Raw genomic sequence first — 22778 nt, 5'->3', positions numbered from 1 at the left:
TGGTCATTAATGAATACTCTCCATCTAAAGAATGCTACACAAAGAAAGACGATGATAGAGCTTGTATGTCCAGGGGCCAATTTTGTCAGAGTTGAACAAATCACTCAAACAGTTGATGATATTCAAGGTGTGCTTCTGTATGCTTCGTTATCAGTGAGTTTCAGTTTATCCACTTGGAAAATACGCTGACCTTTGCCTCCGGTGAGCTCTGAGAAAGAAGGCAACGTTACTGAATGTGTGTATCTAATGATTACTTTGCATGTTGTAGCTGCTATACTTCAAAAAAATTGTGCTAAAAATTCATTGTGGTGGTTCCATATTATTATAGATCATAAGAACACACACACGGTGACTTAAGTAATCAAACCCCTGATTTTTGAATGTATTATGCACTCCATACACCAAAAACAGGTTATTACATTTATTAAAAATATTCAAACCCTTATCTGGAGCACAGGAACATCCATATTGCATGTAGATGTTACTTCAAGTGAAGTTAACCTTTGGCAAACTTAATTGCATGGGTATGATTTGGAACGACACGCGTCTTAGAGGTGAAAACGCACATTTTAGAGCAAAATCCAAGCCTAAGGTGAAAAGAACTGCCTGCAGAGCTACAAAACAAGCCACACATCTAGAGAAACGAGATCCCAAAAGTAAAGCGATGCTGTGGGGCTGTTTTTCAGCAGCAGGGACTGAGGGACTCGTAGAGTAGAAGAAGAGCCAATGCACCGAATAGAACTAGCCTTAACGAACACCCAGACCGATCAAAAGAACCTCAGACCGGACCGAAGATTCACCTTCCAACAGCACATGAGCTTATAGACACCTCTGTGACGGTCTTTGAGCGGTCCAGCCACAGCCTGGGCTTCAACTCAATCAAACATTTCTGGAGAAACATCAAACGCAAATGCGTGTGTGCCCCCATCCAACGTGAGCGTGAGAAGTGAAGAGGCGAGGAGAAGAGTGGCAGGTAACGGCCAAATGCTGATAAATCAAAGCTCATCGCGTCATACTCCAATACTTTGGGGCTGATAAGCTGCTTCAGCTAAGGGTATGAATACTTATGCAATGTACTTTTCGTTTTAGTTCTTGATACATTTACGAGAGAAAGAGTGATGTGAAATTTGGCCAAAATGTTTAGATATTTTATATTTCAAACCTTTCATTCCCATTTTGACAACTTGATGCGTAGAATGCAACAAATCAATTATGATGTTTACCCTCAACGTATGCTTTTCAGGAACAATATTGGTGGAAATGTTACGTTAGATTGTCGTGTCTAACTTCTGATTAGTTTTTACTGGATTAAGTGTGACAAACAGTCCAAAATATCATTCTCTATGAATTCTAGCACACTTTATGAAAAGCCTACTTGATCTCATTGCATAAACGTACCTAGGTGCATTTTTAGTAAGACATGAAATGCGTACGAATAATTACATATCACTTCAGTTTGTAAAAGAAATGAACACTGGAGGCAGTAAAACATTTCACACTGATTTAGTGTTGATTAAGTATAATTTTCAGCCTGACATTTAATATGCTGGGAGATTTGAAAACAGATCTTTCTGAACGTTAGCAGCACACATATCCAGCTTCACGTCGATGTGTTTTTATAGACGGTAGGTCTGTTCGAGGAGCTCATTAATAAAGATCTGATCCAGTTCAACAAAACAGGTCAAATCTGTGTGAAAGGAAATGGCACGGTTGCATCAACAAAAGTGTTTTAATATCAGTTTTGCATTTGCAAACTCCTTCAGTGTTTCATAAAGCGTAAGCTTTTCTTTTTTGTTTGCAAACTTCTTTCGGTTGCGGCTTAATTTGTTGTTACTTGAAGCTTCTCCAACACCTTCAGTGTAGTCCTATCTTGTTAAACTGTCACAAACCTTCTTAAAATTGACATAAAGTAGTCTAACTGGGGCTATTCAGGAATAAGAAACACTTTTAATGACGTATTCACCTTCGAGTTTGTTACTTTAAATCTACATATAATGCATAAAATCATGCATATAAACTCAAATCTGTGTGAAAGGAAATGGCACGGTTGCATCAACAAATGTTTTTATATCAGTTTTGCATTTGTTAACACTGTCGGATAGGTTTAGGGTTTAATAACGTTCAATGTAATAAAAACACAGCAATGCATAACTACTGTATATCAACATCATAAATCTTGTGCTGTAGCGCACACTCAGTGGACTTTTCTCTTTGAAAAAACGTGCACTAAGATCTCTAAAAACGGTGTTGTACAAAAAGTGCACAGAGATGCATGTTTTTAGGAGACCAGGTAGGAAAAAGCTCATCGTTCAGATTTGTTCTGATGGATTCGTGAAGAGCAAACCGATCGATGTCATTGAAAACTGAGAGGTTTGTGTCCACCAGATCCATGAGCACCTGAGCACACACTGTTTTTTCACTGACGCCCCCAACTTTCACACTCGTGACAACGACTTTGTGCTTTCAGCTCGTGAACACGACGTATCAAACGTGGCTTGAACGCACCGTTGCACTTCTAGTGTTTTTCAACAGTAGAAGATTTAATCTGACTATTTACTATCGTTCTGATTTGAGTTGAATTTTGTCTTTGCGCTGTAATCAGTTAATCTCAGAATTATACAGGCTTTTAACAGAAACATTTCCAAACATTTAACCAAAACATTTCTTGTGATTTTTGGTAATTGCGTAACTTTCTGCCTAAGCTCTTTATAAGACAATATACGCATCTTAAATTACAAAATAATTTATTTTAGTGTATTTGTTGCATTTAAATGTTAATTCATTTTAAATAGAATATATATTTTATTTAAAATGATGAAATCCATTTACCATTATTAAAATAACACATATATATATATATATATATATATATATATATATATATATATATATATATATATATATATATATATATGATATTATGAGTTTTGTTCCCAGAAAGAAATTTTTATATATATATATGTCAATAATATATATGTCAATATATATAAAAATTTCTTTCTTTATATATATATAAATAAATAAATTTACAGTTACAGTAATTTAGCTGATGTTTTGTTCAAATTGACATAAAAATGAGGACAATAAAAGCAATCAAATCCAACAAAATAGCAGTAATATATGTGTTGTCCCAATAATTAAAAAGAAAACAAAAAGGAGAAAACCCTAGAGTTAGAGGGGGCAGTGAATATGAAAGTGATGAACATTTTTGGCTTATTAAAGAGTAATCTTGCGTTATAATAACTGGATGGAAGACCTGCCGAGAGAGTATTGCAATACTCTGGAGAACAAGAGCTTGAACGAGGACTTCATTACAAGAGAAAGCTAGATGCTACAAATGTACAAACAAAATACTCTGGGACGCAAAAGTATAACAATACGACTATAAAACTCAGTCATGGGGAAAAATGTGAGCGTTTTTCCACATAAAGCTTTCCCCCTCCGCCCTTGCTTCTACTTACAAGGAAATTACATGGAAGAGATGATTTTGTTTCTGTCACCTGATGTCTGTGTTCAACATCTCCACCCATCACGGAGTAATAAAAGAGCATGGGAGACCACAGCTGCTGTAGCTACCGCTGGATCTCAGGATCTCATCGAGAGAAGTGAGTATATGTTTTGACGTCAAAAAAAGCTGAATCTCTTTACATTTGTAAGGGAGAAAAGTAATGCGAAAGAATTAGACTCTTATTAAAACGTGCTCAGCATCAGTGCCGGGTTAAAACAATTAATAGGTACGATTGTCATTTATTTAGTGATTTTTCTATTCGTTTTGAATGATGAACGCCCATTCTCTCGTTTTACAGATGAGTGCATTCAACGTCCAGAAGAGGTAGGTAATCCAGTTCAGATTCCTAAAGACTGAAGCTTTTTTTTTTCACTCTCAGGTAATGCCTGCGAGAGACCGGAGCATTTTGCGAACAACTTTTGTAAATAAATTTAATTGCATTCAAATCTAAACTACAACTAAAAACTATGTATGTATGTATATATATGTATATGTATATATATATATATATATATATATATATATATGTATGTATGTATGTATGTATGTATATATATCAGCAGAGATAAAACCAGGCTTATTCCAACAACATTTTAAAATGCTTCGAAAAAATACTACTGTTACTTTTTCATTGATTTTATGATTATGTATTGTTCACACAATAGCAATAAATGATGCATAATATTCACCAAGTACTATTTTTAATTTGAAAGGCTTTTCATCTTTCGAACAAATTAAAACGCAATATTATTTCCTATTTACGAGTAATGCAGGGATTCCCAAACAAAGCTCTTTCACCCAAAATATTTACTTTAAAGCGTCCTTCAGATATTAAGTTAATAAGTTAATCGAAAAGCAACACAGTCCCTTGATATGCAGGTGAACAAATAAAATATTATCTATCATCCTATATAATAAGGGTTTTTAATTTCGATTTGTCATATTTAATCGATTACATTATTCATTTATTTTCTATTTGTTTGTAGGGCTTTTTGTATCCATTATCAATTATGAAATGATTAAAAGCGACGTGACGAATGAATCGAAAAGTAGCGTGTAGCGCAATCGTGAAGTTAACTATAATTTTCGATTCGTGTGGTGCATCACGTCTGCAGCGGCGAGGTGAGAATCTCACACTCCCTTCATCCGAAAGAAAAGGAGTTTGTAGACAGAAGGAGAGACGCTGTGTTTCGAAGCCTGCAGGAACTCAACATCCACACCAGTCAGGTCAGACATCTTGTGCTTCACGCGTTATTCACAGACAGTCTGAGCCGTTTCAGCTGAAGCGTGAATAAAACATTAGCTTTGTGTGCAAATCCTCTTCGTTTTAGCAGGGAATGCACACCTTAAACGCTGATTTGAGGCTCTTTGGCGTAGCTGTGGCGGCGCAGGTCAAATCATGAAAGACACGTGAATGAAAGCTTTCTGAAAGATTTAACTGAGAAGAGATGTGAACAATCTGGCAATCTCAGCTCGAGATAGGCATGAAATTTGACCTAATCTGTGTAATTCATCATCGAATTGGCATATAAACATGATTCCAAGCTTAAACGATAAATTTGTGTACAACTGACACCTTTGCGTAATTGTAGGGTAATAGTTTGGACTCTTTTGTTAATTGCATCCTTTAATATTATTGCAGTGGCCCAGTAATTGGGCTCCGTGTGTAGTTTTATGCATTAGCTGCTCAGTAAAGCACTGTTTAACAAAAACTGGGAACATATATTTATTATTAACTATTAAATTCCCAAGCTGCAGCTTAATAATTGTTCGTGAAGTAGTTGGTAAGTTTGGGTGTTGGCTAGGATTAGGAATGTAACGCTGTGCAGAATAAGGCATGTTCTTAATTTGCACTAATAAGTGGATCATATTCTGGTAATAAGTTACGAACGGTGGTGTAGATAGTAAATACAAATCAAACTGTGTGTGTGTTTGAGGATGAGGATGAGGTGCAGAACATAGCGTTACTGGCTTCTGGAGGAGGAGAAAGAGCCATGGTGGGTTTGCTGGAATGTCTGGTTCAGCTTGATAAAGCGGGTCTTCTGGACTGCATCCTTTATCTGAGCGGAGTCTCTGGATCCACCTGGTACCAGCCCTGAGAAACACACACACACACACACACACACACACACACACACACACACACACACACACACACACACACACAGACACACAGACACACACAGACACTCACACACACACACACACACACACACACAGACACACACACACACACACAGACACAGACACACACACAGACACAGACACACACACAGACACACACACACACACACACACACACACACACACAGACACAGACACACACACAGACACTCACACACACACAGACACACACACAGACACTCACACAGACACACAGACACTCACACAGACACACACACACACACACAGACACAGACACACACACAGACACAGACACACACACAGACACACACACACACACACACACTGAATGTCAAAGCTAAGAGCAGTATGTTCTTCTCTGAAGGTGCATGGCCTCCTTATACAAGGAACCAGACTGGTCCACCAAACTAGAGACAGTGAAAGACAACATCGTCAAGAGACTCAGTGGTCCTAAAGTCAGCTGGGGAGACGCATGTGAAAAACTGAAGAAATATCACAAAGAGAAAGAACTCTTCAGCTTGACTGACGTCTGGGCGGCGCTGGTCGTCACAGACTACGTGAAAGAGGTCGGTATATATCATAAACACAGCCTGAGGCTAATCTGTATTTAACTGGAAATAAGCAACATTTTGGGATTCAAAACGAAGAAATAAAAAGCGCGATGACCTGCTGAATATACACCGTCCTAGACGAGAAATAAAATCTTTATTTAGCTCATGAAGTGCAAACCTCGTGAGGTGCAAGTTCCCAGCGAGGGGTTTAGAAGCGAGACAAACAAAGATTTTAAGGGATAATAATGATATACAACCGTACTTCATGTGTATGATACGCGTTCAGCCTGTATTGGCAGATTTTATGGGTTTATTGCTTGCTTTGGTGGTTTGTGAGAAGTTCAGACATTCTCAAGTTCACTTTTTTCAGTTCTAAGCGTAACAATATCAGTAATGGGTTAAATACAATAATAGTGGTTAGTGTCCGTATGTGACACTTAGAAATACCTGCTACTTTCAAAATAATGAAATCTAAGCTTCGACTGTCATTCACGGTAACTTTTAACCAAAAACCTTGATATGAACCTCCTCAGATCGATGAACAAACCCTCACAGAGGAGTGGGACCACTACAGTAAAGACCCGTTTCCCATCTACACAGCGATCGACAAGCAGTTCAAACAGCAAGGAGACGGAGGTCTGTGTTTGAGTAACGTATGAAGGAAACAGATGAAGTGAGCACACGTTATAGGGCCGTGTTTTCTGTCCCCAGACCCCTGGTTTGAGATCAGTCCGTATGAAGCGGGTTACTCCCTCACCGGAGCGTTCGTGGACACCTCCAGCTTCGGCAGCAAGTTTGAGAACGGCTCCAAGAATGAAATGGACATGCTGTACCTGCAAGGTAACGAACTTCATCACGGGACACCTGAGATGAGATACGGGCAAGGTTAGGGACAGGTTTGGTGGTGTTAAGAGAGTTAATGGACCAGCAGTGTAATTGCAAATGTAATCAGAGTCGAGGTACACAGGACAAACGATAACACAGAGCAAGGTCACACACGGGAAGACAGTGAGAGAGGAACAAACGCCGAAGCAAGGATAAGACTTCACTCAGAGCAGTCTGATGAGATGCACCTGGGCGGGTCAACAGGGCTGAAGAAGGGCATGATGGGAAATGTAGTTCAGAGCGCTAATACTGTAAGAACTATGTAAGAACACAGAATGTTCTGTTTACGTCTTTCTAGTGAGTTATCTTTTTATTTAATGTTCAAATGTCCAGGTTTTTGTTTTTTTTCTCGATTTGTTAGAGGAAACGTTAGAGGAGCAGTCCTTCCTGTCATTTTCATGAACATCCGAATTGTATTTCTCGCTCGTGCAAAAACTCTCCAGAGAACAGAAAATAAACATAACAGTGCAAGGATAATATTTTAAGAATGTATTCTCTCAACATCATGAGAACATTCGTTAAGATTCGTTGAGGATGTTCTACGAACATTTTCTGTTAATATTACCAGAACATGATTAACTATCAATAATGTTCAGTAAACATTTTGTTCGCTTACCTTTACGTGGACATTAAGTGAAAGTTAAAGGGTGGTAATGATTGTGTTAGACTGTTACTGTATGTTGCACGCTTTGAGCGGTCTGAAACGTGATTGTATTTCCCGCAGGTCTGTGTAGCAGTGCTATAGCTGACGAAGAAGAGATCTATCAAATCATCTGCATGAAAATAAAAGGTGAAGCTGAATTTGAAGACTCAGTTCTCCCTCAAAAAAAAAATCATTATCACATGAACTCTGATCGCATTTGATTCCTCCCCCAGATTTCCTCCACATTAAAAAAATGAAGATGCTTGAAGAAACAACGACAGGTGAAGCGTCTCTTTTCATTTCTGCTTTTATACATCAAAATGTTTTGTGCTCTTTGTGATGATGGTCAAACTCTACTGAAGGTGAAAAATCAAAAGATGAGCCGTAATGATGAAAATACAATCTGATGCTAGATACAGAATACAGAATACAATTCTTTAGTATGCTGTAATAAATGTAAAGATCGTGGGAATTGCATCAAATTCATTTTAGCTTCCAAGCAAAGCCTTTTAAGTGGCTTTTGGCCGATGCTTGCTCGTGAGAAACGTCTAGTATCTGAACAATGATGAATTTGTTTGTTTGTTTGTCTACTGTGTGTTTTCTTCGAGAAGATCTCAGCTCCTGGGAGGTGGAACAGTGTTTCCAGGTTCTCGTGGATCTTGTGGACGCGCATCTCTACGTTCGGATAGGAGAAGATCCCTCTGCTCTTCATCGATCCATCGCAAAAACACTGAACAGTAAGAGTGGGTTAGAAGTCAGGTAGAGGAGACTAGTTGTTTTTCGGTTAGTCTAGTTATGACGGCGACTCTTGGCGAAATGCATCAATGTTTTGGCCAAACAAAAAGCCAGACGTTGAACTCAAATAACGTGCATGTTTCCCTCTTTCACAGATCTCGGTGGAGGCAAATATCAGAGTTTTTCAGATGAAAAAATAAATCTCAACGATAAACAAGCTGCAAAATTGTACATGAAGCAATACACTGAACACGTATTTAACAATTTGAGTCTGAATTTCACTTTCTGGCCTTTCGGTAAGTTAAATGTTTGTGAACCTTAAGTACAGTGTATAAATTGGTTTTCTAAGAAGGTTAATGTGCTTTACTCTCAGTGAAGCTTCTAGTCAGATTGATGCCACAAAAGATAGTTTTTTTGACAAACATCAAAAACCTTTTTCATCTCCAAAGAACATTTATAGTTGGCTGTATATAATAAAATCCTATCCTATACTATGCATTTGTTTTACAGATTTTTTCAAAGACATTTTTAAATGTCTGATTCATTGGATCTGGGGCAGAAATTATAACTTTATCCATAACATGACAGGTGAGAACAGACCATTTCATTATTTCTTTTAAATTGCTAACTAATATATATATATATATATATATATATATATATATATATATATATATATATATATATATATATATATATATATATATATATATATATATATATATATATAATTATTTTTCTTTAATCATTTTCACAAAATTTTCATTTATGGTCCCCAATAATATTTAATTGTATATCTGAACGTGCAACAGAACCTTGCTTTTCAAACAAACAAACAAAAAATATGAAAATATTCTAGCCTCATGCATTCCTTCTTTTGAATGTGGGTAAGATGAAATAAAAAATAACAAAAAGCCACGAAAATAGCCTTTTTGTCAAAGTCTACAGCCAGATTGGATTGAATTGTGTGTGTGTGTGTGTGTAATTGTGCATAATGTATTCTGTTGTTATCTCTTTATTTAATTTTCTTGGAACTATTCACACACAGTGTATCTTGAAGCCAATCACATCAAGCTTTATATTGGAGCTCAGCCCCTTCATTAAAAAAAAAGAAAAGAATAGAAGGCTATCTTAAGTGCTTACGTTCTGGAATGTTGTGCGTAAGCAATAACCATACGACAGGATTTAACAAAATAAATAATAATACATAATATTAATTTGAGTTTTAACACTTTATGAGCTACAAATGCTTCTTTTTCACCTGTGTTTTGATTTTAAAAAATGCGTAACAGAAGATGCGTAACAGTGCTTCGATGAGAATAATAAACGGACTCTGACCTCTCCAGATAAAACGGTGCCTCCCGATCTTCTGAAAAGTGAGACGAGAGACTATGAAGACGCCGGGCTGTTGCTGAACTCCCCGTACTTCTCCGTGCTGAGAGAAGAACGAAACATTGACCTCATCATTTCACTGGATTTCAGCGAAGGAGATCCTTTCTTGGTAGAACACGCATATATACTACAATAAAAATAAAAGAATTAGCTAGAAACCGTCATATAATCATGTACTTTATCTAAAATGTGATAAGCGGCCAATAGCATTTTCAATTAATTTCAATTGATTAATGCTTTGCTGCTTTTCCACTGCAGACGATCAAGGAAACAGCTGATATATGCAGTGCCCAGAAACCCAAGATCCCTTTCCCTGAAGTCCACATTCCCAGTAAAGAAGAGAAGAACCCGAAGGACTTCTACGTGTTCAAAGGCCCGAACGCTCCAACCGTGATCCACATCCCTCTGTTTAATGTGGTCAACTGTGGAGGCAAGTCATGTCTGTCTAGATGAATCAAAACGAAACGTCAACTGTGGTTTCATTTAAGCGTTCTGCTCTTTCTTCAGATGATCTTGAGGCTTGGAGGAACAAATATGGCACCTTCCAAGGTCCTTACAGCGCTGAGATGATCAAGGATCTTATGGAGGTCGCTGGAAAAAACATCTCTAACAACGTAGAGAAACTGAGGGAGCAGATTGGTGCGGCCGTCGGGCGAAAGGAGGATAATGAACCATGAGTTAAATATTAAAACGAGTTCAACATGTTTGGGGTTTTTCTAAAGTAAACGCATGTTATAAAAAACACATTGTAATGTTTCATTTCAGTTGCCCAAAGATTGTTTTCACCAAAAGTCTCATGTTCCTTCATGCATGGTTTTAAGCAATAAATGGATTATCATTAATAACTCGTTTTTTGGGGGAATCTCTGTTCTGTAGCGTATGAGCAGATAAAGCTTTGGAGTCCTCTTGTGGTCGTCATGTTTAACGTCATCGTTTCGCTTAGTTTTTTTCCCCCTTTGTCAAGTCTTGCGGATTCTGTCAAAACAGCTTCACAGTGTTAAACAGGGCAAAGCTTTTAAGGCATTTAAACCATTTAAGGCTTTAGAAATAATTAGCAAGACTATAAAATGTATACGATGTCTAATAGAGAGCTAGTTTCAGAGGAGTGAAGTGTTGACAGAAAGAGAAATATAGTCATGTTTTCCAGTAGGAACTTTAGCTGCTGCATTCTGGACCAGCTGAAGTCTGTTTATGAAGCGCGCAGAACAAATAAAGCATTACAATAATCCAGCTTTGAGGTCGTGAAAGAATGAATTAACATTTCTGAACTTGATGTTGAGAGTATAGGTCATAATTTTGAGATGGAAAATGTGGTTTTACAAATGCTAGCCACATGACTTTCAAAGGAAAGATTGCTCTCAGACAGCACACCTAAGTTTTTAACTAAAAAAAAAAAACTGTATATAAAAGTAATAGTCCTAGTACTGAGCCTTGAGGTGCTCCATACTGTACTTGTGACTTTTGATGTCGTATTCAATCACCAAAGCCTCTGTAAATGCATTTTATTAAATATATTACAATCACATAATCATCTGCAATGAACTTTGGGATTCGAATGATTCAAATGATTCAAATGATTCAAATGATTCTGATTCAGAGGCCAGAGTTTTAGTTTGCTCAAGTTGTCATTTTCTAAAACTAGATTGATTTACTTTCTTAATCTTTTTACATACGCTTCATCAAACCAAGTCTGTTCGAACTGCTGCCTGGAACATGGCATAATTAATTCAACCAATGGGGTGAGTTTGGGGGCGTGGCTTCTCATTAAGGTTCTTTTTTTTTAAAACCTGACTTAAATACGTTAAGTTCTCAGATCTGATAAATACTTTCCAGCATACCAGAAAAAGGTTTTAAAAAATGAATATAAAATATACATCTACTATAGAGCTCTGGATTGTCCAATCAGCATCCAGGAAACAACCGTTACTTTACTGAGAATTTGTGAAATCGAATGGCCAGGACAAAGCTTTCATTTTAAAGACAGTTTAATCAATTTGAACAGAGAACAATCCATACAGTATTTTAATAAGTACATGTAACCGTGATCTCTTCTGTGAATGGTGTTAATGTAAAGAGAACGCTAATTAAAAGTCTTACTCAGATACTATCACTTGGTCAAGTCACATTCAGACTTGAAATTAAAATGACTTGAAAATGAGTTGACTCAAGAACAACTTACTAGGTATACCTTCAGTATTAGGTGTAAGTGTAACATAAATTTAAGCAACAAAAAGAAAAACACTTGGCCGTCTAATTTCAGAACGCTTTATGCTATAATGAGATTGTCCTCAGTGTCCTTTTCACCCGACGACCGCTCCAATCTGCTCCTTCAGCTTCTCCACGTTGTTTGAGATGTTTTTTCCAGCGACCTCCATAAGCTCAGAGATCATCTCAGCGCTGTAAGGTCCTTGAAAGGTGCGATATTTGTTCCTCCAAGCCTCAATCTCATCTGAAGACAGAGTAAAACGCTTCAACATTTGCGTACGTATATTTCAGTTTGGCGAAACTAGACAATCGTAACTTGCCTCCACAGTTGGTCACATTAAACAGAGGGATGTGAATCACGGCTGGAGCGTTTTGGCCTTTGAACACGTAGAAGTCCTTTGGTTTCTCCAGGTCTTCACTGGGAATACTGACTTCAGGGAAAGGGATTTGTAGTTTCTTGCACGTCTCGGCGGCTTCTCTCACCGTCTGCAGTGGAGTATCACAGAATTCATTTATTGAACAGGTTAGAGATTTCAGTTAAAAACAAAGTTGTTATTCATTGGAATCGATGCGATATGAGCTGGGATGCTAGCGGACGCTCTCCCTGGCAATGATAGATAAATATCAGTTCAAATGAAATGCATACACTTGTTTAATTGGTTTTCGTTTTAATTAAATGATGCACAGCATTTGCATTTATCCGTTAACGTTTTTTAAGTTTAGTATGAGCTCTGGAGGTCACAGAGATTTTTTTAAAATCTCCTGTAGAGAGAAATACAGGTTTATAACTACGTGACAGGGAGTGGATGATGATCTCTTTATCTGTGTGTCTTAAAAATGCATGTTATACCATGAAAGGGTCTCCTTCGCTGAAATCCAGGGAAATGATGAGATCGATGCTGCGCTCCTTTCTCAGCACGGAGATGTAAGGCGAGTTGAGTAATAGTCCTGCATCCTCAAAGTCTCTCGTCTCAGTTTCCAGAAAAGCGGAAGGTATGGATTCATCTAGATGATCGCAGCAAGAGTCCGTTTATTATATTTTCCACGAATCTCAGACGTCCCTCCCTCACCACATTGACTCTTCTGCTGTTGCATTTCGCTCTGGACTTCAATTCCCATCATGCATAGCGCCGATGACACACACACACACCTGAATGCACTCATCACACGCTCACTTGCATTCAATCGCTCGTACTGTTCTCCGTTCCTAGACCCACGCAGGTTTACTGGGCCGCTCGTGATTTACCTGCTTCCTCGACCCATGTTTTGACTGTGACTTATGAATAAAGCTCACAAATGGATTCTAGCGTCTCACGTCCTGTCGACTCCATTACAATATTATCACACTGAGTTATTAGTCAATAGCAGGTCTGTTCTCACCTGTCATTTTGTGGAGGAAGTTATAATTCCTGCCCCAGATCCACAGAGCCATGCATCTATAAATGCTCAAGAAAATATCTGAAATAAAAGTAGATGGTTCTTTATATTGAGTAAATGACGAGTGCACCATAATGTAATCACGACTATGACTGTAATCGTACATTATTGGTTCAAACTTGGAAGCTCTGTTGAATCTTAGAGTAAAACACAAAATCAAATACGTCGAGAAGACGGCTCAACCTACCGAAAGGCCCCAAACTGAACTGACTCAAGTAATTACACACATCCTCAGTGTATTGCTTCATATACAGTGTTGCAGCTTTTTTATCAGCGAGATTCAGTTTTTGCGTTGGAAAAATCAGCTGACTTTTGCCCCCGGCGAGTTCTGTGAAAGACAACAACATCACTGAGTGTTATCTGGCAACATAATTAAAGTTTGTGAGTCTTGTTTGATTGCATTTGTGCGTGTCGCATTATACAGTTTTGCATTTTGATTTATTTTAATTCATTTAATATTGACAAACCGAACCTCGAGGATCATTGCATTAAGTGTGATAACTAGACTCTGAAACGAATGAACAGGCTGTAACACGCTCTTACCGCTCAGCGTCGTTCTGATGGACTGATCGAGAGCAGAAGGGTCTTTGAGATTTAAAACGCAGACGTTCATGTCCACAAGATCCATGAGCACCTGGTAGCACTTTTCTACAGATGGCAAGTTTGGATCTTTTGCAAAAAAACACACATTAAACAAACATGAATGCCTTGATCGCGTCCTTTCCATCCTCGCATGAATCTGTACACGCAACATGCTTCGATCTGAAGCTGAAATGAACTTGTCCGGTAACACTCGAGCGGTCTTCGTCTTTGTTAATGTTAGTAGATCAGCAGACACAAAAGATGGAGCGCAATAAATAACAGCAGAGGTGCAAAGAAATGCTTTACCGTCCTTCATTTCCTCAAACACATTCATTTCTTTCGTGGGTCTTGATTGCTTAAGGAAATCTGGCGGAAGGGGGGAGGAATCAAATATAAATCACTTAATTCACGTGATAATGAAGTGAATGTCTGCTTTAGTCAGAACTGAATGCAGCTGCACCTTGTATTTTTCCCCAGATGAATTCTTTACTCTCTTCTCCAGCTAAAGCGCTGCCGCACAGAGCTGCAGGAAACACCATAACGTTTGAAAGGGTTTACAGGAAATTAAATAGTGTGTGTGTCTGTGTGTCTGTGTGTGTGTGTGTGTGTGTGTGTGTGTGTGTGTGTGTGTGTGTGTGTGTGTGTGTGTGTGTGTGTGTGTGTGTGTGTGTGTGTGTGTGTGTGTGTGTGTGTGTGTGTGTGTGTGTGTGTGTGTGTGTGTGTGTGTGTGTGTGTGTGTGTGTGTGTGTGTGTGTGTGTGTCTGTGTGTGTGTGTGTGTGTCTGTGTGTGTGTGTGTCTGTTTGTGTGTGTGTGTGTGTGTGTGAGAGTGTGTGTGTGCCTGTGTGTGTGTCTGTCACTGTTTTATAGGGGTCACCGGATGCCTGTTTTCTTAATGAAGAGTCTGTAACATACTTTGGTTAAAATTTCTCAACGGTTGCGTGAAACAACACCCTTCTACTCTTTCAACAACAGCTTTGTTTGGTGCATGTCCCTTTAAATGATAATGAGCTCTTGCACAAAAATGAAACGTCTACATTTATATACTCGTTCATTTCTACAGTTGCATTGTTGAAACAAGAGTGGAGCTGTTTCTTCTCACTATAAGGGCGGGTCTACGCCGGTGTCAATCAACTGCCGTGGGCGGGGCCTGGCTCTGTGTGACATCACAGCCGAGGATCTGAGACAGGCTTGATTTGAGAAAAGGTGTATCGAAAGACTGGCTGGATTTTTATTTGTAAGGGAAATTTCTGTTCAAGGTCAAAGTGAGTTTTGCATCCAGTGACCCCTTTAAAGCAAAATGCATAAAACTCTAAATGATTACAATGCACTTGAAATGAAAATTTGATTAATTGATTTATGCTTTCACATTTCTAATTGTCGGAGGTCGTCACCTTGCAGGTACAGCATGTCCATTTCAGGCTGCTGTTTTTTCTTGGAGCCGTTCTCAAACTTGCTGCCGAAGCTGGAGGTGTCCACGAACGCCCGGTGAGGGAGTAACCCGCTTCATACGGACTGATCTCAAACCAGGGGTCTGCGGACAGAAAACACGGCCCTATAACGACTGACACAAACGCTTTCTAATTCTTTCAGGCAGAAAGGCAGACCTCCTCCCTCCTGCTTGCTTTGCGTGTCGGTCAGTGTGTAGATGGGAAACGGATCTCTACCGATTTGGTTCTTCTTGTCGGTCATTGTCTGTTCATCGATCTGTAGGAAACACACACACACACACACACACACACACACACACACACACGCACGGCAGGTATGTCAAAATGTATACTTGTGGTTTGTCTGTCTCTAATAATCCACAGAAGGGTAAAATCATAAAGACTGTAAACTGTTATTCATCATCTTCCAGTGTTTTCCTTGTTCCTTCAGCCTGTTGATTTCACAGTTTGTTTATTTCTTCAGTTAATATAGATTTTTCTTTCAGCGTGGACTTTAAACCTCACTGTGCGTATGATTCATATATCAGGCAGATTTACAGTCATTTTTAATAAGAATTCGACCATAACTCATGCAGGGATGCAGTATGAAAATATACCGACCTCTTTCATGTATGCTGTGACGACCACCGCCGCCCAGACGTCAGTCAAGCTGAAGATGTCTTTCTCTTTGTGATATTTCTTCAGTTTTTTACATGCGTCTCCCAGCTGACTTTAGGACCGCTGAGTCTCTTGACAATGTTGTCTTTCACTGTCTCTAGTTTGGTGGACCAGTCTGGTTCCTTGTATAAGGAGGCCATGCACCTTCAGAGAAGAACATACTGCTCTTAGCTTTGACATTCAGTGTGTGTGTGTGTGTGTGTGTGTGTGTGTGTGTGTGTGTGTGCCTGTGTGTGTCTGTCTGTGTGTGTGTGTGTCTGTGTGTGTGTGTGTGTGTGTGTGTGTGTGTGTGTGTGTGTGTGTGTGTGTGTGTGTGTGTGTGTGTGTGTGTGTCTGTGTCTGTGTGTGTCTGTGTGTGTGTGTGTGTGTGTGTGTGTGTGTGTGTGTGTGTGTGTGTGTGTGTGTGTGTGTGTGTGTCTGTGTGTGTGTGTGTGTGTGTGTGTGTGTGTGTGTGTGTGTGTGTGTGTGTGTGTGTGTGTGTGTGTGTGTGTGTGTGTGTGTGTGTGTGTGTGTGTGTGTGTGTGTGTGTGTGTGTGTGTGTGTGTGTGTGTGTGTGTGTGTGTGTGTGTGTGTGTGTGTGTGTGTGTGTGTGTGTGTGTGTGTGTGTTTCTCAGGGCTGGTACCAGGTGGATCCAGAGACTCCGCTCAGATAAAGGATGCAGTCCAGAAGACCTGCTTTATCAAGCTGAACCAGACATTCCAGTAAACCCACCGTGGCTCTCTGTCCTCCTCCAGAACTTAATAATGCAATGTGAGGCACTTTATTCTGAAACACACACAGTTTGATTGCGCGAGCATGCATTTGTAGGTCATTTAAAAGAAGTGCCTTAATGAAGTGTAAGATGTTTGACCTGTTTGCTGTGCATCTCGTGTTTCCGCAGGCTTTGGAAAACCGTTTCTCTTCTTTTGACTAAAAACTCTTCCTCTTTTGTATGTAGAGAGCGTGCGACTCTCACTTGATCGCTGCATTGGTCACAAACACAGACAAGCAGAGCAGTGCTGAAGTTCATTTAAAACAGTTGAAAATATGGCATTTATGTGATTCACGTAAATCATAATGAAATTTGACTAGACAGGAAGCATCTTTCATTTTGAGTTCTCAACAGTTAAAAAAAATAGTTGAATTTATGCACATTACATTTTTTTTTTTATCCATTTTATATTTATTTATTATTACCTTTGGGGTGTTTTGAATGAAATACAGCTCCGTTCATGACCTTGTGCTACTTGATATAGATATATATATATATATAGATATATATATATATATATATTTTTTATTTTATATATATATTATATATTTTATTTTTTATTTTTTATATTTTGTTATATATATATATATATATATATATATATATATATATATATATATGTGACCAAAGGGACATGTTAATTTGTTTAATTTTTATTAATTAATTAATTAATTTATTTATATTTTTAATATTTAAATACAATTTAGTAAATAATACAGTACTAATATAGTGCACAGTTTCTATCTTTAGAGATTCTGAGCAAAAATACAAACCTTTCCTGAAGTTTGGATGCACTCATCTGTAAAACGAGAGAATCACCATTACAGTTAAAATCATGTGAAACCTATAAGCTAACATCGCGGCATTGTTGTGGAAGAGACACGACGAAGATGAATCACAATTAATAGTTTTTAATAATCCACAGTATGGTAATTAACGCAAGCAGGAACTACATGTAAGCACTGACGATTAAACACCGAACGAACAGGAAAAGAAATGATTTAATTAACACGACACACCTGAACATAAAAAAACAATCAACCGAAGACAGAAAGTAGGGCACACACACACAGAGCACATGGGGCATGAAAAACAATAACAAACAGTCCTGGTGTGTATTATATTTTCAATATAAGTATTAGCATATGAAGCCTTTTAACTTCCCGTTGCAAAAGTTGAAGTAGCATATACTCACCGTTCTTGATTAGACTCTTTAAAATCCTGAGGTTGAGCGGCCTTTGGCAGAAGATGCTGTTTAAACGCTCTGGATCTTATCATGAGGGGTGGAGATGGACTTCAGACGACAGAAAAACACACGGCGTACAAAAAAAGCTCTGTGTGGTGACTTGCTGTGATTGGTGCACAGCGCAGGCTCGCTCCGATTCAATCAGGTTTCAACCACGAACGAGGAAGATGAAGGGAAAAGTCAAAGAGTACTTTAACTCGATTAGGAGATTTTCATCTGTGCCAGGATTGTTAAATGTTAAAAGGTAAATAACCTATATATATATATGCCATGCACAACTAATCTAAAGAACAGAGTTGATGCATATAAACTCAAACAGAGACTGGCTTCACTTTAGAGACGGCTGATTATTCAGTCTGTAAGAGTGAGTTGAACTAGTTCTCGTGGCGAAGGAAGACTCCTTGGAATGCTCAAAGATGCCCTGAGGACTAGACAGCGTCACAAGGGTTTTCTCAGACTAATTCTGGTCACTATCACATGTCTCTTCTTCCCCGTGATGGCCACACGCTTTGAGGACGGTCTCCTTTGGTCGAGCAGCCTCTGACTCTTGTTCATTTGGTGGACCTGAAGTGGTTCGGCTCGCCGTTAAAATGAACGTTTGCGTGTGCTTTGACTTTCTAACTTTAAGGAGGAGGGTTTGCTCGTGTGTGCTGACTGTGCTCTCTCTCTCTCGAGTGAGTCTTTCAAGGACTCTCGCTTAAAATAGCACATTATGTGGTGCTCAAATAGACTCACACGCAAGTAAAGAATCCACTACATCAACGACGGGGTCTAGTATATACTCCTTTCATGCATAGCATACAGACGAAAGCTACTTGTGAAGTAATATATGTTTTTAAAAGCCCGTAGTTGTGCATTTTATACTTAGGGATTACGGAGAACGTTTCAGTAAAATATCAATCAACTTGACAGAGAAACCTTTCTTTCGTTTGCTGCCACCGAGTGAAAAAGTCAAAAGAGTCCAGAATATTGAGCAATTGTGAACAATGTTGTTCGGTATGTTTCGTCAGGCTGTGAAGAAATATGGAATAAGTGCAATTCCACTAATGCCAAAATAATCTTCCTGTCTATTCGAAAGAATGCTGTGGTTCAAATGCAGCTTCTTTGATATTCGACGTAACGCATCTTTTCAACCTTTTAATCACAGAAAAGCTCGGCTCCGTGCATCTTCTGCAAATCTGTCTGAATGAACAAATCAAGCGTGGTGTTAATGAGAAGGTTGTTTAAAAAAAAAAAAACCAGCTCATTTTAATATCACTTTTAGACATGAAATGACTCAAAAACTGCTTTTATTAGAAATTAGACCGGCTTGCTGACTAATAAAAAGGAACAGGTGAAGATAAAATATGCACGGTCTATGACATTTCGTTTTTAGTAATATACATAGCAATAGTTCTTTTATTGTTATTGCAATATAGAAATGCTTAAAAAGCATGTTAACAATGTGCATTAGTGAACTACATAGTTCTTATTAAATGTTAATTTCGGCATTTGCTAAAGTGTTATTTAACATTAGTTAATGCACTGCGAAATAACAACATTTTTATTAACTAACGTAATAATTGTGTAACTAAACTAATACTGGGACAAATGTGCTGCTCGTTGCTTGCTCATGTTGGGCAATATATTAATGTTAAATAATGACACGTTATTGTAAAGTGCTGCAAAAAGCAATAACCTGATTAGAAAAGTCAGCATATCTGGAACATGAATGATTAAAAATACAATCAAACGCGCTAAGGATTTATTTTCAGAACGTCGCCATGCTTTCAATGGAGAGACTGATCCTGATTTGTGCTCAGAAGATTAACAGAAGTCCTTCAGGTTTGGAAATCGGTGTGGCATCAGCCTGTTTAGGTGTGAACTGGTTTTATTAATTCGTTGAAGCACTTTTTGGTCGTTAAACTGAATGGAAAATCAAAAAATAAATATGCAATAAACTTTACAGTCAATTTAACATACTTGCATACAGTCTCAAATAACTGCATATTGCTTTATATAACGTTTTGCAGATTTCTTTTGGAAAAGTCAGCTGATGTTTGCCTCCAGGGAGCTCTGTAAAAGATAAAAACACGTTTTGGAGTGAACGTTTGTCTCTATTTTAAGGCGATCAAGCAGAACCCGTTTTTGTCGCCCTCTGGTGGCCGTCGGACGCAACGTCCTCTTTACGGCTTCGCGTTCGGCGGTTTGTCCCTCGCGGGCTCTCGTGGCTCCGTCTCCGCTCGACTCCGGCTCCGTGTAGAAACACGTGTGTTCCTCGCATCATGGAGTTTGAGGGCTGCTGCTGCTTCAGACAGAGACTCGTGTTGTCCACGCTGAGCGGAAAACGGGTGAAGATACGAAACATCAGATCTAAAGATGACAATCCCGGCCTGCGAGGTGCGTTTATATCGCGGCGTCGCCCGTGACGCGTGACGTAGTATCTAATAAACCCACAACGCATCTCTTCTCATCCATCAAAACATATGTACGCGTTTATCTATCGCAGAGTAATTGATCCGTGATTAAAATCATATCTTTCTGATTCAGACTCTACAGTATAAACATCTTAATTACCTGCGTTGTTTACATATCCACTTTATTTCTTGATTCCATTTGTGTTTTTCTATTTATTCTAGCTTTTACGTGTTCCCCGCTTCATATTTGATTGTTTTCAGTTTATTCTACACTTGTTTATTTTCTAAAAATAAAAGGCGTGTCCAATTTTCTTATTTACTTGTCAATTTGTGCTCTATTTATTCTAGACTTTTATTTTATTTTCTATATCATATAAGGTATCGTTGCCATGTTTGGATGGATTTTTTTTTTGTTTTTATCACGTTTTAATGTTTTTGTTATTTAATGTTTTTATTTATAAAAAACAGTTTTTTTTTGGAAACGTTTTGTTTTTGACTCTTGCGTACTTGAAATTCGTATCATTTGGCTTTGACTTCATTATCCACTAAATATCACTTTTATATTTGACTACAAAAAAGCCTTTAATATGAGCGACCCCCGACAGTGGCGTTTATTCATTGCTTTATTTTCGAAGCGTGCATCAGTTCTGTTTCATCATCTCACCTTGTGTTTGTGTTTCTGTCAGACTTTGAAGCCAGCTTCATCCGCTCCTCGACAAAGTGACCAACGGCACCCGAATCGAGATCAACCAGACGGGTGAGTTCTCCTGAGCGCTGACGGAGGGATGGACGTGTGTGTGTGTGTGTGTGTGTGTTGTTCTCTGACGTGTGTGTGTGTGTGTGTGTGCAGGTACGGTGTTGTTCTATCAGCCGGGTCTGCTGAGCGGCGGCTCGGTGGAGCACGAGTGTAACGTCCAGCGCTCCGTGGGTTATTATCTGGAGGCTCTGCTCATGCTGGCTCCGTTCATGAAGACGCCGCTCAGAGTCGTGCTGAAGGGCGTCACCAACGACCCCACGGACCCCTCGGTGAGTGTCCGCCCTCTCGCCCTTTAAGGTGCCTTTTTAAAGCGATGGTTTTACTCGCCCTCACCTTGTTCCAGACCTCTGCGAGTTTCTTTCTCCCGTTGAGGACGAAAGAAGATATTTTGAAGAATGTTTGGAGTCGACGGTAGCCATTGGCCTCCGTTGCGGTGTTCTCCACGCTGTGGAAGGCAATGGGTGCCGTCGACGGCTTCAGCTGAATAAACTCAGACAAGTTAGAAACGGCAGAAGGTTGTGTAGAAAAAACTAATCTATTTGCGGGTGTACTATCGCTAAAAAAAGTTACTTGTTATCACAGATCCAGTGAGCTTTTATTTTTGAGATTGATTTTTGAGATTTAATATGAATATGATCCGTCTTGTGGGCTTGTTAGGGCTTGTTAGTGTTCGTTTGAAGGTGGTTTTTGCTTTTGCTTCATAAAATCCTCTTTTTACAAAAGAAACACTATGAAGTAGTTTTTTCCAAAAGAAATATATATATATAAATGTGTGTGTGTGTGTGTGTGTATATATATATATATATATATATATATATATATATATATATATATATATATATATATATATATATATATATATATATATATATATATTTTTTTATATATATATACACACACACACTTATATATTTTTATATATACACACACATATAAATAAATAAATAAATATATTTATTTATGTGTATATATAAAAAAATATATATATAATTTTTTAAATATATATATATATATATATATATATATATATATATATATATATATATTTGTGAAGGTTATGCAGGCTCACAAACATACTGTATATTCTATTAAAAATTACCCTTGAGGTAAATTTATTTCTGTGCATTCCATTTATAGTACCTTTTGTACATTTTATGATAATAAAATAATAAAAGTAATTGTTTTAATATATATATATATATATATATATATATATATATATATATATATATATATATATATATATATATATATATTTATTTATTTATTTAGGTTTAAATAATTTCTAAACACGATTGTTATTTTCTTATTAAATTAAATTTTTATTCATATAACTGTTTTGAAGACTACTGGGCAGATTTTCCCAAATTTTTCATCACAGTTTAATGTCGGTCAACTTTCTCTTTTTTTTTTTTTTTTTTTGTTGAGCGGTAATACC

The 22778-nt window shown here is 38.1% G+C and overlaps 3 protein-coding genes across 3 annotated transcripts in view; 2 read left to right on the top strand and 1 right to left on the bottom strand.

Annotated features, from left to right (window-relative positions):
- Positions 1-3481: 3481 nt before the first annotated feature.
- On the top strand, positions 3482-10704 carry LOC122344691 (cytosolic phospholipase A2 gamma-like). The gene is made up of 15 exons (XM_043238241.1): positions 3482-3605; positions 3807-3832; positions 4624-4735; positions 5446-5594; positions 6018-6219; positions 6738-6840; positions 6916-7044; positions 7814-7879; positions 7966-8013; positions 8344-8469; positions 8623-8763; positions 8978-9055; positions 9814-9968; positions 10118-10289; positions 10367-10704. The coding sequence occupies exons 2-15, from the start codon at positions 3807-3809 to the stop codon at positions 10534-10536; spliced, it is 1677 nt and encodes a 558-aa protein (XP_043094176.1). The 5' UTR covers positions 3482-3605; the 3' UTR covers positions 10537-10704.
- Positions 10705-11890: 1186 nt separating this feature from the next.
- On the bottom strand, positions 11891-18773 carry LOC122344692 (cytosolic phospholipase A2 gamma-like). Its single transcript, XM_043238242.1, is given in 17 exon segments — positions 11891-12308; positions 12385-12550; positions 12915-13069; positions 13445-13522; positions 13689-13829; positions 14045-14170; positions 14390-14449; positions 14544-14606; positions 15476-15565; positions 15568-15615; positions 15689-15788; positions 16133-16233; positions 16236-16333; positions 16813-16955; positions 17041-17152; positions 17715-17740; positions 18137-18773. Coding segments are annotated over 16 exon segments (1656 nt in total). The 5' UTR covers positions 18137-18773; the 3' UTR covers positions 11891-12159.
- Positions 18774-20391: 1618 nt separating this feature from the next.
- The window catches only part of rcl1 (RNA terminal phosphate cyclase-like 1), a 10432-nt gene continuing 8045 nt past the window's right edge, over positions 20392-22778 (top strand). The window contains 4 exon segments of the mRNA XM_043238245.1: positions 20392-20566; positions 21270-21290; positions 21293-21340; positions 21434-21609. Of these exon segments, the coding sequence (XP_043094180.1) occupies positions 20452-20566; positions 21270-21290; positions 21293-21340; positions 21434-21609 (360 nt within the window). The 5' untranslated portion in view covers positions 20392-20451.

Source organism: Puntigrus tetrazona, chromosome 5, assembly GCF_018831695.1.
Source record: "Puntigrus tetrazona isolate hp1 chromosome 5, ASM1883169v1, whole genome shotgun sequence".
In the NCBI taxonomy this organism is placed as follows: Eukaryota; Metazoa; Chordata; class Actinopteri; order Cypriniformes; family Cyprinidae; genus Puntigrus; species Puntigrus tetrazona.
Note: the sequence above shows the minus strand (reverse complement) of the source record. Positions and strands in the feature narration are given on the sequence as shown.